Source organism: Mauremys mutica, chromosome 4, assembly GCF_020497125.1.
Source record: "Mauremys mutica isolate MM-2020 ecotype Southern chromosome 4, ASM2049712v1, whole genome shotgun sequence".
NCBI lineage: Eukaryota > Metazoa > Chordata > Testudines > Geoemydidae > Mauremys > Mauremys mutica.
In genome coordinates, this window is record NC_059075.1 from 48,692,892 (window position 1) to 48,708,395 (window position 15,504).

General features: G+C 40.5%; 1 protein-coding gene across 1 annotated transcript in view; it reads right to left on the minus strand.

Moving 5' to 3' along the window:
* Nucleotides 1-15,504, minus strand: part of AKAP6 (A-kinase anchoring protein 6) — a 304,961-nt gene that overhangs the window by 173,266 nt on the left and 116,191 nt on the right. Inside the window, exons 6-7 of the mRNA XM_045013477.1 lie at nucleotides 4,499-4,595; nucleotides 3,019-3,182 (exon numbers count right to left, since the gene is read on the minus strand). Of these exons, the coding sequence (XP_044869412.1) occupies nucleotides 3,019-3,182; nucleotides 4,499-4,595 (261 nt within the window). The remainder of the gene's footprint in view (nucleotides 1-3,018; nucleotides 3,183-4,498; nucleotides 4,596-15,504) is intronic.

The window sequence follows — 15,504 nt, forward strand, 5'->3', positions numbered from 1 at the left end:
TTTCAGATTTCTGAAGTAGTCACATAGCCAGTAGGGGAGAAAGTGCTTCATATGTTATTGCTCAAAAATAACCCCTCTTGTTGACTGTGGAGCAACACTGCACCAATGTAAATCCTATCTAGCCCTCTTCTGCTGGAAATATGGTGGAACTCACAGGAACTTAAAGGTGGCCCGTTAAAAAGCAGGCATCTCAGACATTTCCCAAAGTGGGAAAACAAATAAATATAAACATACACCCGTCACTTCTAATTACTTCAGTATACTTCTAAAAGCAGCGTCAATCAGGAGGAGAAAAACCATTATTACTTTATATGTCTAATAGCCTGAATTAGAATAGATGAATTGTACGTTACATTTATCAGTAGTAACATCGCACAATGAAACTTCTTAAACTGAAAAATATGTGGTGATTCCGTTTTTCTTTAAATGTACTTCTCTATGGATAAAAAACAAAAAAATATACTCAAATGTATGCTTGATATACTAATTGTATGGTTATTCTAAAAATCACAAACTGCCAATTACCACTAAGGCCCCTGGTTAATGTTAGAGACTTCAACACATTTGTAAGTGCGCTTTAAGTATTCCTTTCCTGTTTTTAGTTTTTATTTCCATGGTAAAAGGTCAGGGAGAGAATGCACTGCTCTGTAAGAAGTTAGGTATTAATAACATTTTGAAATCCCTCAAGTCCTCCACAGTATTCAGAATTGAATATGCCAAAGCTGTGTTTCAGGTTATAAACTATTACAAAACTTCCATACAATACAATATATAATCTCATAAGCAAAATCAAATTCCTGAATGTGAGTGCTGAAGATACGTTTCTAGAACAGCAGTTTCCCTCTTTCCTTCCCTCTCTCTGTTTGCTTCTATAAAAGATGCCATAGTACTGGGAAAACACTTTTTAAAAGTCCTAGGGGAAAAGTTTCCTAGAGTCTTAGAAATCTGTAAAGAAACAGAAATAGGAAGAATTTCAAAGACCAACTTCTTTCCTGCAGTCTCTCAAACAAGGTAAAAAAGAAAAATACCCCCTAGATATATTCCTTAGATTCTCTATTATGCTTCTCAGGTTCCCCATGGCTTCTGAAGTAAATGTAAACTGAAATATAGAGTTATATTTCCCATTATGTTTTATTTTTAATTAATCTTTCAGCCCAAAGCGTTAGATGATCAGAACTATTTAGAGATATACATTTCACCAAAATATTTGCCTCTTATCCATTACAAGGTCACATCCTATGCGGTGGTGACAATGTAAGAAATAGCCTCCAGCTAGTGTCTTTGTGGCGGTGTTTTTTGTTTGTTTGTTTTTAATGGTGGGGGGACCACCTATAAGGAAGAATTTCTCTGAATTTTCCATTTCCCACAGGGTGGGAAAGAACTGTTACTTCGCCATAAAAATAATTAAGGATACTTGGTCAGTTTAAGTTAGGCCTCCGATTCTCCCAATAAAATATTTTAACTCTATCCCTCTAGACTCAGGTTCTCCATAGTAAAATTAAGCAGAAATTTCAATTTTTCTTACATTTTAACTTTGGTTAAGCATTTAGCCTTTGGCCATGGGTGTATCAATCTGTTCAGAGATAATGCAGTGAAATGAATATGGGAATATTATCCAGTACACAGTCATATTACAGAAGGTGAAAAATTTTAACTCTTAGCTAGTTTGTGTATTTTAATGGACTGAATCACAAAATCAAGTTTTGCTCCACTGCCCACTACCATAGAAAAGGCCATATGACATTGGAGCTCTTCTAACCAAGTCAGTAACTCAGGATATTAGATCAGTTTGAGTCTAGGTATATAGGTTTGTTCATTTGCTCTTGTTGCACTGTTATTCTTGATGACTCCTTCACCATCTCTAATATCCTTCCCAGAGTTCACAGCTATGGCCAGGTAATAGGAGCTGGACATTTAACTTAATTCACAGGTGACACCAAACACCATTTCACAGAGTGGTCCTTAGAAAACGGCAAACACCACCACAACTTGTTCCCCTAGCATGAGAATCAGAGAAACTAATTTATAAAACATCTCTGGAAGCAGGAACCTTGAATTTTTTTTATAAATTAGAGTCTCCCATATGCCTACGTGCTGAAGTTACTGGACTTATCTGCAAATTGCAAATGGAAGAATCAATGTGGCTCCAAAAATAAATCCATTTTTGTTGTTGATACCAACACTCAACCTATGGCATGATTTGGATGAGTTTGTGTTGTTTAAACTACTCTTGCAAGTATCACATTGGGCAACTGATAAATAGTATAGCCATCCTGGATAACTAGTGCACAGCTAGGATGACCAGACAGCAAGTGTGAAAAATCAGGACGGGGGTAGGAGGTAATAGGAGCCTATATAAGAAAGAGACCCCAAAATCAGGACTGTCCCTATAAAATTGGGACATCTGGTCACCCTATGCACACCAAATGACTACAGATGTCAATACTTTGTTTTTGAAGTACATGTTGTATTCAATGCATGCACTATTATGGCAGACTTAAACCAGAGCAAAAAGATTTGTGGCGAAGCATACGACCTTCTTCCCACTACAATGGCCATCCTCTAATTAGGCAATGCATCTGATAGTCATTAACAGGAATGAGATAATGAATCACTTTCTCTCTTCTTTGTTAATTTGCTGTAACCAAGCGGCTAATGGATGTCAGAGCTGAGTGATTGCACTGATTATAGTGATTTATAGTTGCAACAAAACAATTTAAAGCCGTTCTGATTATTCATGTTAAAGATGCTTTATGTTTTGTTTACTAATTGTTTTATGTCCCTTTCCTGCCCCTTTGCAGTCCCTTACACACTGTGAAAGAGGTCTTCTTGGAAAACTTGAAAGTTTTAAGCTTTTTTTATTGTTTCAGAGTAAGCCATTTCATTTTGTTTATAAAAAAAGACAAAGTTTACCCAGTAGAAATGAAAAAGCCTTAGGGTGGAAAGAAAACTTCAGTGGTGCCTAGTTCAAAAGAAGATGGAAATAAGAGGAAATAAGGCAAACTTCAAGCCACTTACCTTGGGGCTCCCAGTCCCTTCCTCATCCTCTGCAGACACATCAGTAGCCAGTATCTCTGTTTTGATGATATCCAGAGCCCTAAGAATCCAGCTGTGTTGTCGTTTGATTTGCCTCTGTAGTTCCTTCCACTGACTTGCAATCATCTGCAGCATGTCCTTCAGTCCTTCTCCAAAATGAGGATACAAAAAAATGAAAGTTGTAAACTCAGCTACATCTTTAAATAATATTCTTTATACAATGGGTTATCAGGAAATTTAAAAGAAAAAAACAGCAAATATTTCAGTATACTCAGAAAATGAGGCCAGGAACTATTGTATTCATACTATTAACAACACTATATAGTATAGCATCTCTTTTAGCCCACAATGAGCCAGAATGTTACATTTTAATTATACCTCAGCTCAGAATTTAAAGGAAAATAAAATGTCACAGAACCAGTGATTTATATGTAGTGGGGAAAGCCCAGGAAACTCCCGCCTCTAGCTCTCTCTTCCCTGGCTCTAAACATTCAATAACTTCCTAGCCAGGATGTAATATTTCATCCCTCCCACTCCTTTGTATATTTTCTGTGGTTTAAATTATTATTTTCTAAACATAGTGCAACATACACATTTTATCTCAGTGTACAGCTTTGAGACCTTTGCTGTGGCTTCTCCACCCCCTGGGAATTATACCAGTAACTGATTTACTATAGGTTTTGCATTAAAGAAATTCTGTCTGTGGCTCTCAGGAAGTAGGTGTAGATTGTGGAACAACAGCTGTAATGACCAGAAAAATTTAAACAAAAGGACAACTGCAAATTGGATGAAAGTGGGCCAAAATTAAGACACTAATCCCCAGTAGTGAAGTATGCTGATTAAAACCCTACTATTAAGCTAGTGATGCTAACGTCTAAAATATTATATAATTATGCACCCAAATTTAAGTCCTTTGCAGAAAAAGACAAGGATAATCAAAGGAAATAACTATTTTTAAAGTATTTTGCTAATAAATTAAAGCTGAGGTCAGAATTAGTTTATGTAAGTAACAAAAAAAAATAGAAAAAGAACCCCCCACATCTTTACCAATGCAATTACCTGTGCAGAATATATATATATATATATATATATATATATATATATATATATATATATATATATATATGAAACCCTAATTCATTATCTTAATGTTATTTCCATAGCACCTACATCAAAGAACATGTCAGTGTGAAGTTTTCAGTGATGTGATTTCAATTGAAACTCAGCTGAGCAGCAAGACCAAAATAAAATGAACAGACTAGTTGAGGTAGTATTTCATTTTATAAGTATCACAGCATTGTAAGCAGTATATGAAACATTTATAAATCTTGAAGGTCAATCTGATAATGTAAATATTAATAATACATAAGGAAGTGAATATATGCAGTAATTTACAGCAATGCTTCTTCATTCTTTAATAGTCTGGAGACATAAAGACTTGCAATATTTCAGAAAGATTTACCTGATTTGTGAGATACAATAAGCTCAAGAAGTTGACATCCTTCTTCTACCACAGCTTCTTTTAAAGCACAGTGGCTATCTACATTCAACTTAAAACTCTGCAAGGAAAAAATATATGAGCATCAAATGTTGGAGAGGCAGCTAAACATAAAACCTGTACAAAATTACTTGCTACTTTTTATCAAGACCCACAGCCCCATTTACAAAATAGCCAAACAAACTTGCAATATTAAAAGCTATTGATATTTTAGATCTGGGATCAAAATATTTCCATGAGATTAGCAAAGTGCATCTGTGTTGAAACAGCTGACAAATCTAGAAATTCATTAGGTTTTATGAAAAGTCACATCCTGTAGGCTGTATCTGGAGTAACAGTGTTCTATAAAAACCACAGAGTTTATTCCATCACATATGAGTGCTCTCTCTCATATTTCTTTTGAAATGTTGCTAATACTACTATTTATGAAACCATAAAAATGTACAACACTGAATATATTAGCCTTATGCCCACCCATGAAAATCCATTAATATTGCGGTTCTGATTTAACTCCCATCCCCCTTTTCAAACAACAAATCATGCTGCATCAGGTACCTCCTTCTTTAATTGATAAAACAAATGTTTTTAATCTTTTGGGCATTAGTATCGTTAACTAGCATTATTATTTTACAATGAGCCTCTAATTATCACATTTGCTTTGCAGAAATTAATTACATTTTATTCTGCAAATTATACTCTAAGCTGTTAACATAAAGATGATCTGGAAGCAGGAGTTACCCTTTCATCAACAGGCATGATATGCCACTTTGATATCTCCATTAGGTAAGTTTGAACTATGATTTATAATTTCTTATCCAAACTGTTGAGGAAAAAAAAAAAGAAAGAGGGAAATACTTGGAATATTTAATCATAATTCATATGAGGCCCTCAGTCCCACAGGCAGTTCTTACTGTCATCTGTGGGAGTTGTGTGAAGAGTGAGAACAATAAGTACATGGCTCTCTGGATGAAAGGGTCATTCTCCATCTGGGAATGAGTTCGTTTGTAGATATTAGACTGAACTGTGCATGTGCCCAACTGTACTTTAGTTTCTCCACCAACTGCCCTCAGTTGCTCCAAATCCTGCTAATTAACTACCAGGCACCACAAAATATCTAAGCTTCCTTTCTGAGGGAAACAAAGCAAACATTTGCAAGTAGAATAGACCAGTTCCTTCCTGTTACCAATCCCTATTAAACCCAACTATAGCAATTTGAATTGTATGGTGTGACAGGGAACAATGCAGTTTGGCCTTAGGATAAAGCATTAGCGGGCATTAGATACCTATAGTTCATACAATTGCAGGGGTCCTCAAGGCAGTGAGGAGGGACAGTGACTCAGTTACTTTTCCCTGGTGACAAACACAGTTGCAGGGGAGCCAGAACACACTCCACCTGTCTGGAGAATGCAACTTTGCTCTACAAAATGGCGTTTTCCATGTGGTGTGATCTTGCACACACTGCATGTGAGGTCGTGCTGCATGGAGGATGCCATTTTGTAGAGCAAAATGGTGTCCTCTGCAAAAGCCGGGGCCCCAGAATTGAGCTTTGCAGGGGGCCTCCATGGGACAAAAGCTGCCACTGGCAGAAAGCAGCAGAAAGGGGTGGGGGGGGGGGAAACACAGCAAGCTGTAATAAGAGAACACCATTTTTATTTGATTGAGGTTTGGTAAAGTTTGTTGCTCAAGTGTGGTTACATAGAATACTGCTCTCTCTAGGAAAATCCTATATTGATGCATAGAATGCTCCCGCATACAAACAGGACTTAAGCATTCAAATAGAGGACAAGGCTCCAGCTTCCAGGGATAGCGTATGTGTTAATTATATGGGAAGTTGGAAGAATCTGTGTTGTTCAATTCTGTCTGATTATTCAGGAACATGCAAACAAACAAAAATGGAGGTCTGATACTATGCTTAATTTCTTAAAAGACCATTTTTAAAATTTATTAAAAAATAAATAATTAATGGATTTACTTGTAAACTTGCAGAAAATTCATTCTATATTTAAAGAGTATGTGCTGCAATTTTAGGAAAGATACACAACAGAGGTTAAATCCCTGATTGAAGTATTAAACTCAGCTTATCCTTAACTCAGCTGCAATTGGTGCCTCCATAATATTTCTGTTGTTGTTTTGTTCGACTGAGGCCTGGTCTACACTAGGACTTTAAATCGAATTTAGCAGCGTTAATTCGAACTAACCGCTCAACCGTCCACACCAGGAAGCCATTTAATTCGAACTAGAGGGCTCTTTAGTTCGAATTTGGTACTCCACCCCGACAGGTGGAGTAACGCTAAATTCGACATGGCTAGTTCGAATTAGGCTAGGTGTGGATGGAAATCGAACTTAGTAGCTCCAGGAGCTATCCCACAGTGCACCACTCTGTTGACGCTCTGGACAGCAGTCCGAGCTTCGATGCTCTGACCAGCCACACAGGAAACGACCCGGGAAAATTTGAATTCCTTTTCCTTTCTGGACAGTTAGAATCTCATTTTGCGGTTGGACATCGGGGCGAGCTCAGCAGCACCGGCAGCAATGCAGAGCTCTCCAGCAGAGGAGTTCATGTAATCTCTGAATAGAAAGAGGGACCCGGCATAGACTGACCGGGAACTCTTCGATCTGATCGGTGTGGGGGGCGAGTAGTCTGTGCTTTCGGAGCTGCGCTCCAACAAACGGAATGCAAAGACCTACGAGAAGGTCTCCAAAGCCATGATACAGACAGAGGATACAGCCGTCATGCAACGCAGTGCCGCGTGAAAATCAAGGACCCCAGACAAGCCTACCAAAAAATCAAAGCGGCCAACGGATGCTACGGAGCCTGCCACCACTGCCCCACCAGTGACCATGGACTCTGATGATGGGACAGTGTCGACGGACAGTTCCTCGATGATGTTCACGGACGGGGAAGATGAGGAAGGGTTTGTGGAGGACGAGGCAGGCGACAGCGCTTACAACGCTGGTGTCCCCGACAGCCAGGATCTCTTCATCACCGTCACGGAGATCCCCTACCCACCCTCCCCGGCCATGAACCCGGATCCTGAATCAGGGGTAGGAGCAGTCGGTAAGTGCTTTAACCATGTTAACTTTTATTCTTAATATAACAGCAATCTGAAGTGTGTGAAAAGGAGGTCTCTGTATATATGGTGATAGAACAGAAATCCTCCTGGGAGATCTCCACGAAGCTCTCCTGCCGTTAATCGATAAGCATCAGCAGGAGGTTCCTGGGGAGAGCTGCCTTATTGGGTGCTCCGTGATAGCACACTTTTCCGCGCGAGGCTTTCATGCGGTATTCAGGGAGCACTGCCTCCCAGAGCACGGCCGCATAGGTCCGTGGTTCGTGCTAGATTTCACGCAGCATGCGCTCTCTATCTCCTTCAGTGCCCGTCCTCACGGTTATCTCGCTCGGAGACTCCTGCATCTAAGTAGGGGAATTACTGTAATGTTACGCCTGGTCCAAAGTATTTTTAAAAAATCTCCAGACAGACGGCATAGCACAGACTCAGCACGCAGCTGCGTGACGAGCGTAACGGAAAGCCAAAGAATCAAATGGACGCTCATGGAGGGAGGGGGGAACGAGGACGCAAGGTATCCCACAGTTCCTGCTGTCTCCGAAAAGCATTTGCATTCTTGGCTGATCTCCAAATGCTTCTAGGGTCAAACACAGTGTCCGCGGTGGGTCGGGGCATAGCTCGGCAATTTACGCATCCCCCCCGACCCCCAGAAGTTAAAGGGAAAACAATCCTCTGTTGACTCTTTTACATGTCACCGTATCTGTACTGAATGCTGCAGATAGACGCGCTGCTGCAGCACTCAACAACAACATCCTTCCTCCCACCCCGCCATGGGTGGCTGATGGTACAATAGGACTGCTACCCGTCCTCATCATCAGCCTATTGGCACATGGGGCAGTGCAAAAGGACTGGTAACCATACCAACTTGCTTGGGACAGGTCGATCAAGGTCGCCTGGTCCTAATTTTTCATGGTAGATGGTGCAGTATGGCTGGTAACCGTCCTCATCATTGCAACAGGGGGCTGAGCTCCATCAGCCCCCACCCTTCATTGTAAAGAAAAGATTCAATTGCCCCTGGACTAGCAGAGGGATGATTGGCTCCCTCCTCCACACCCCTTAATGTCATCTCTGGACTATCATTGCAGCTGGAGGCTTCCTTCCACTCATTTCTCACAAACGACTACCTGTGTCTTATTCATGCATTCTATATTACTTCATCACACAAGTGGGGGACAATGGTATTGGAACCCAGGAAGGCTGGGGGAAGAACGGAATGAACAGCTGGGGTTGTTTCAGGAGCACACCCTGTGAATAGCATTCAGCTCAAAATTTATGCATGATTGGCCAGAGAGCAGCTGTGCTCTCTGGTTCTATGATACAGTGGTTCTCTAGTACAGTTGCCCATATTCTAGACAGGACTGATTCTATTTTTAGATACCCAAAAAGGAGGGATTGACTCGGGGAGTCATTCCCAAATTTTGCTTTTGCGCCCCTGGCTGATCGGCCAGGGGCACTTATGACAGCACCAAATGGCGCAGTGCAAAAGGACAGGTAACCATGACCATCTTATTACCGTCTTCTTACCAGTTCATGGTATGGTAGACGGTACAGTATGCCTGGTAACCATCGCTGCTGTCATGCAAAAGCAAAAGCATGCTGCTGTGTAGCGCTGCTGGTCCGCCTCTGTCAGCGGCATCTAGTACACATACGGTGACATACACAAAAGGCAAAATAGGGTCCATTGTTGCCACGCTATGGCGTGTGCCAGGGCATTTCATGGAAAACGTGCTCGAAATGATTGTCTGCCGTTGCTTTCCCGGAGGAAGGAATGACTGGCGACATTTACCCAGAATCCACCGCGCAAATGATTTGTGCAACAGCAGGCACAGGGGTCTCAACAAAAAATTCACAGAGACAGCCTAGACTCAGTTAATTGTTCGCAAAAAAGTATCTTTGCAAGGAATTCACTAACTGTTTCCCATCTCACAGCTTCCACTGTCTCCAGACCTTCCACAGCATCCCCCTCGCAGAGGCTGGCAAAGATTAGGCGGCGAAAGAAAAAGACAAGGGACACGATTTTCGATGAATGTGTGGGCTGCTACCTAGCCGAGGCGGACCAGCAGAGGCAGTGGAGGGAGAAAGTCTCTCTGTACCAGCGCTCACACAGCGAATGGGAGGAGAGGTGGCGTGAGGAACACAAGCAGGCGACTCAAGCAATGCTTGTACTAGTGAGGGAGCAAACGGACACGCTCCGGCGACTTGTGTATGTTCTGCAGGACCGCTGCAGGACAGAGCCCCCGGCAGTATCTCTGCAACCGCCCTCCCCCGCCACAAAGTCACATACCCCCCTCACCCTAAATAACCAGGAGGATGCCCGCCCTGGGCCATGAATACTGTCACTGCACCCCAGCAGAGTGCTCAAGTAACCAAAAGCTCTCATACCCTACGTTTGCATAAGTCCTTCCCTTCCGGACTCAAACAAGTCCCAATCCCAGTCCCATCCCATAACTGTGTACTTAAGTAATAAAAATACTTTGCTGTTAAGTACTGTTTCCGTCATGTTTTTTCACTGAAGACTGTGTTTGAATGGGGTGCGTGGGGAAGTGCGTTGCTAATTGCATAGGACAGGCACCTTTCCCAGGGTACAGACACGGGGGCCGGATCAGCAGCGGGTCACACACACAGTGCAGTCAGTAGGCACCGTGGTCGGTATGGGAGGTGGTTTCCAGGTTCTGTGTGGGTGGTGGGGATGTGACTTTTTAGCGGGGGAGGGCGGTTACAGATCTTATACAGTGGTCCTTGTCCTGGACCGCTGAGTCACGCAGCAGAGGAATCTGTATCCGTCCTCCTCCGCCACAAGGCCACATAGCCCCCCGCACACAGAATCCCAAAAAGGAGGGATGGCAGGCTCCGTTGAAACAAGCAGTCCGGCAATGCGGACCGCTGTAGGAGCAGGAGCCTGTCATTCCTTGAGTTTAGAGGCGGTCTTTACATCAGCGCACACCCTACCCACCACAGTCTGCGTTCCAGTTTCAACCCTTTAACGAAAAGTCATGAATAAAGAAACCTCTCCTCAGTAACAGTGTGACATGTATTTTATTTTTACACGTGTCTTGGAAGTGGGGGAAACGGGGAGAACGGGGTATTGAACCGAAGAGGAGAGTCAACAGTAACTGGGTAAAGAAACAGGGGCAGGTTCAGCTTCTCTGTAAAGAAACTGAACAGTCACAGGTCACGCTGCTCGCTGCTCGCTGGTATTTGAAGAGTTCCTTGTCGCTGTCCCAGGCGCCTGTATAGGGCTTCATGAGCAAGTGCATTAGCGGGCAGGCTGGGTCACCGAGGATCACTATAGGCAAATGCACATCCACAACAGTTATTTCGTGGTACGGGAAGAAACTACCTTCCAGCAGGCGTCTGAGCAGCCCACAGTTCCTGAGAACACACGCATCAGGAACCTTGCCCGGCCATCCGACGTTCATGTTGGTAAAACGTCCCCTATGGTCCCCCAGTGCTTGCAGAACCATTGAAAAGTAGCCCAATTTCTCAGCAGCTGAATGTGGAAGAGGTGGACGATAAAGTGCGAGGAGGAGAAAATGGCGAGGATCGCAGCAGGCTCCATGCTTGCAGTGCTGTGGCGTCCACGCTGTCACTGACCAGAAAAGTGCACGAACAGATTGCCCGCAGGCGCTTTCAGGGAGGGAGGGAGTGAGGGCGTGATTGACGGTTCAATGACGACAGTTACCCAAAACCACCCTCGACACATTGTTTCCCCCAGCAGGCATTGGGGGCTCTACCCAGCATTCCAATGGGCAGCGGGGACTGCGGGAACTGTGGGATAGCTTCCCATAGTGCACCGCTTCCAAAGTCGACGCTGGCCCCGTGAATGTGGACTCAGAAATTCGAATTAGTGTATTTAGTATGGATACACAAATTCGACTTCATAAGGTCGAATCCACAAATTCGAACTAAGTTGATTCAAAATAGTCTTGTAGTGTAGACAAGGCCTGAGAAGAACTGTTGCCTGCATAGCAGCACAGTTTGAAGGAAAAGAGGGAAATTTAAAATTCTAAACATTAGCAGCAGCTTCCTGATAAAACATCTTGCATTAAAGAATTCTGCATTTAACAATGCTTTTATTCCGAGGAAAGCTCAATTTAGTAACTTCCTAAAACTAAACAGGCATTGTGTGCCTGATAAAAAAACCTGAAGGTATACTAAATAGGGTATGATACAAGTACATGAACTACTTGATAATAGATAAAAAACTCTTATGTGTACAAATGTCACATGAATATTATTTACTTATACAACTGTTCACCATTTAATTAAACTTAAGTACTATATCATTAGAGGGCAATACTGAATACATGATTATTTCAGTGTTAACACAAGTATAACTTACATGGTAGTTATTTTTGGATCTATAAAGGGTCATTGGCAAAAATTTGCAAAACTATGAAAATACCACATAATTACATAATCAATGAAGTAAGGCTTCCACAACTTAAATAATTGGCCCTGCCAAAAGAATGACTGGAAACCAGAGTGGATAGATTTAAATCAAAATAATTTAAATCACCAATTTTAATTATGATTTAAATGAGCAAACAGGAAACTCTGTTTTAAATAAAAAATAAGATTAAAATTGATGATGTATAGTTTTTAGGTTTTTTTTCCTAAAGAAAGGTTGATTCTCTAGTTGGTAACCATTAAAACGTGTTGTTTTACAAGTAAATACAGATTGCACACTAAATTTAGTACATCTTTTTGATATCCCAGAAGATAGAGTATATTGATTATATTTAAGCTGTAATATAGCTTAATTTACATTTATTCTGATTCTTCATTTTTTACTTTTTTATTATGTTAGAAAATGGTTAATGACACATTTCTTATTTACTAGATGATTACATTTTTTACTCATGATTTGTGTCATATTCTGTTTGGATGCACAAAACCAGCATTTTAATTTTTTGTTAGTTAAATAAAACTACCTTAAATATGCTGGATAAATAAGAAAAAAAGTTTATCAAAACATGTTTTGCACTTAAAACTAACTGATTTATTAAACAAAGAAAATATTATCTGTACTTAGTGAATTGAACTGATTATTTCTGGTCACCATGTCCTTCAAGATTGTGGAATTATCAGATTTTATCCTCTCTCACCTAGTTTTTGTTCATAACTTGGAAAAGAAAAACAAGGTTTCTTGCTTTTTCAACTCCTAATCAGTTCCTCAAATTTGAATGAACTAGTCATTGGACTGAACTAGTTGGATAAACTGAAATGAAGAAAACATTCTCTCTGCACCTGTGAAAGAGGCTACTGCTGTCAAAAACTGATTTAGCACTTCAGCAAACCCTGGTTCCAAATGCTTAACCAGTGACTTCCATCCATTCATTGCTTCTGCTTTCTTTAAAACATTGACAGTAAACATATACTGCTTGAATATTAACTTTATTTAATGTAGGTGATTTTAATAGATTAAAATAAGTTTTAGTCCTTAATTTCAATTTTAAATGTATTTCTTTTTTAAGATAAACCTATTTAATTTAAAAAAAATCTGATATTTTTTATTTAAAAAACCCCAAAACTTGATTTTTATCCACCCAGCCAGAAAGCATTTTTTAAAATGTATTTACCAACTCTTCACAAAAGAGAGTTGCCATTTTAAACCCAAAGGTTGCATTCTCTATTTAGCATCCATGTAAACAGCCATTGCAAACTATTGGGATTTGACTTCTCAATCGCTAATACAGCTGGCTATGCAAACTCATCCAGACACTAAAGGCCTGCTGTTGAAATAAGCAAAGTATAGCTTTTCAGAAATTCTTTTGAATGATGTGTCCTTTAATCACTAAAAATATTTTAATATTACTATTAAAATCCAAATAGGGAAAATTATTTTTTGCCTGGGAAATTGCTGGTTCCAGAGCACTACCTGGGGAAAGATTCCATAAATCAGTCTGACACAGACTAACCTGTGCAAATAGAAGGAACCCCAGCCCATTCTCAGCGCACACAAACTCTGTCTTTGTGTGCAAACTCTCACCTTTCCCAGGAGCTTTTCTGGGCTCTCAGAAACACGACCACAAATATATTTCAGACTGAATTTGGCCGTCCCTCCAGGACTTCCTCAATCCAAGGACCCGGTTTCCTTCCAGAGAACTACTCCCACTTCCCTTGTTTTCAATCATGGAGCAGCACCTGCCACAATGAGTCAGCAGAACATAAGCAGCTTTATGAAGGGTCCTAACCCTTGCTAGCTGGATGAGTTAACAGAAATGCACTGCTGTATGCCACTAGTTTTCTGGAAGCCATATTTTATAGTTACACTGGATTTTTATAACATGTTGGTGGGTTTGAATAATTTTCTCTGTTGCCCTGAGGTTACTTTAATTTGTATTGTATAGGTTCTCACTCACAATTCCTTTTGCATAGAACTGCTCAGCATTACTTTACTCTTACAGTCCAAATGTGAACAGTTCACAGGATATCCTATTATACAAAAGAAATATCTTCAGAATGTGGTATAAGTGCATAATGCTGGGATCTTCCTTCCAATAAGCAGTTTGCCAAATAGCTCTGAAGGTCATTTACAGAGCTTGCACATCCATATGTGGTAGCTGTTTCTTCAAAATAAGTGACAATGAATGTCATGTACTGAATTTCATGACCAAGGCCATAAAGCAGGACTGAGTGTGCTCTGGTATCGAAAGTGCTACATTTTCAGGGATAACTACATTAAACTACAGTTAAGATTAAAAACAAGAGAGAAAGAAACGTTTATGTGAATCTTGTGGTCTAAATGTTTTAAGTTAAGGTTCCTTTTTAAAGTTAAAAACAAAAAATATATCACATGGGTATGAACACTCAAGCTCACCCAGATACCCTTAACTATCACACGTTATCATTGCCCTGAGAATTGACTGACTCTGGAACAATGGGACTAGGGTGACCAGATGTCTTGATTTTATAGGGACGATCCCGATTTTTGGGTCTTTTTCTTATATAGGCTTCTATTACTCCCCAACCCATCCCAATTTTTCACACTTGCTGTCTGGTCACCCTAAATGGGACTGATCCCACTGGTATATAAAAATTAATGATAAATTTCCATTCACTTTTCTGGGATGAGAATCCAGCCTAATGTATGACTCAACACCCCCCACCCCCAGGCTCATGTCATCACTGATCAAGAAAATTAAAAACCTCAGTGTTTTAAATTTACACTGACATATCATTTAAACCAAACTGTATCTGTGTACACATTGCAGGCACACTTGGCTACTATTTTTTTCACAGACGCACACAATTCACTGAGAAATACATGTTTGGACATATCATGAATTAAAAAAAACATATATAGCCCACACTGTTTTCAAAAACTCTATGCACCTCCAAATACAACATTATTGTTTGATAGCAAAGCGTAGTGAGACAGAGGGATGTGTGTATGTACATACTGTAGTATACATTTACTACATTCTACATATCAACAGTACAAATATAATAGCTTTTACAAATTTAAGATGTCCACAGTCACAAACTAATCCTCAGGGAACCGCTATCAGGCAATTTCCCCATTTTCCTCCATATCCTCATTTTACAGAAGAGGACACTGAGACACAGAGAGATTTTGACTTGCTAGGAAAGGGACTGTGGTCCTCTGTGCCGTTTTTTATTCATCTGGAAATACTGAAATTTCACATTCCACAGGTGAAATCTGAAAATATATGGGGTTTAGTATGTTTATAGCTACATGCAGATATGTAGGTACCATTATGTTCACTATACTGATTCAGAAGCATTACAATCTAGTGGATTTGGCAACTGCATAAGACAAGATGTAGGGAATTATTTTCAAAGATGCTGAGCTCCCACATCTCCAATTGAAGTCAATGGGAGCAGCAGGTGTGGAGAATCTGGTTTAGATTCTTACATTGTCCTATAAGTTTAGGC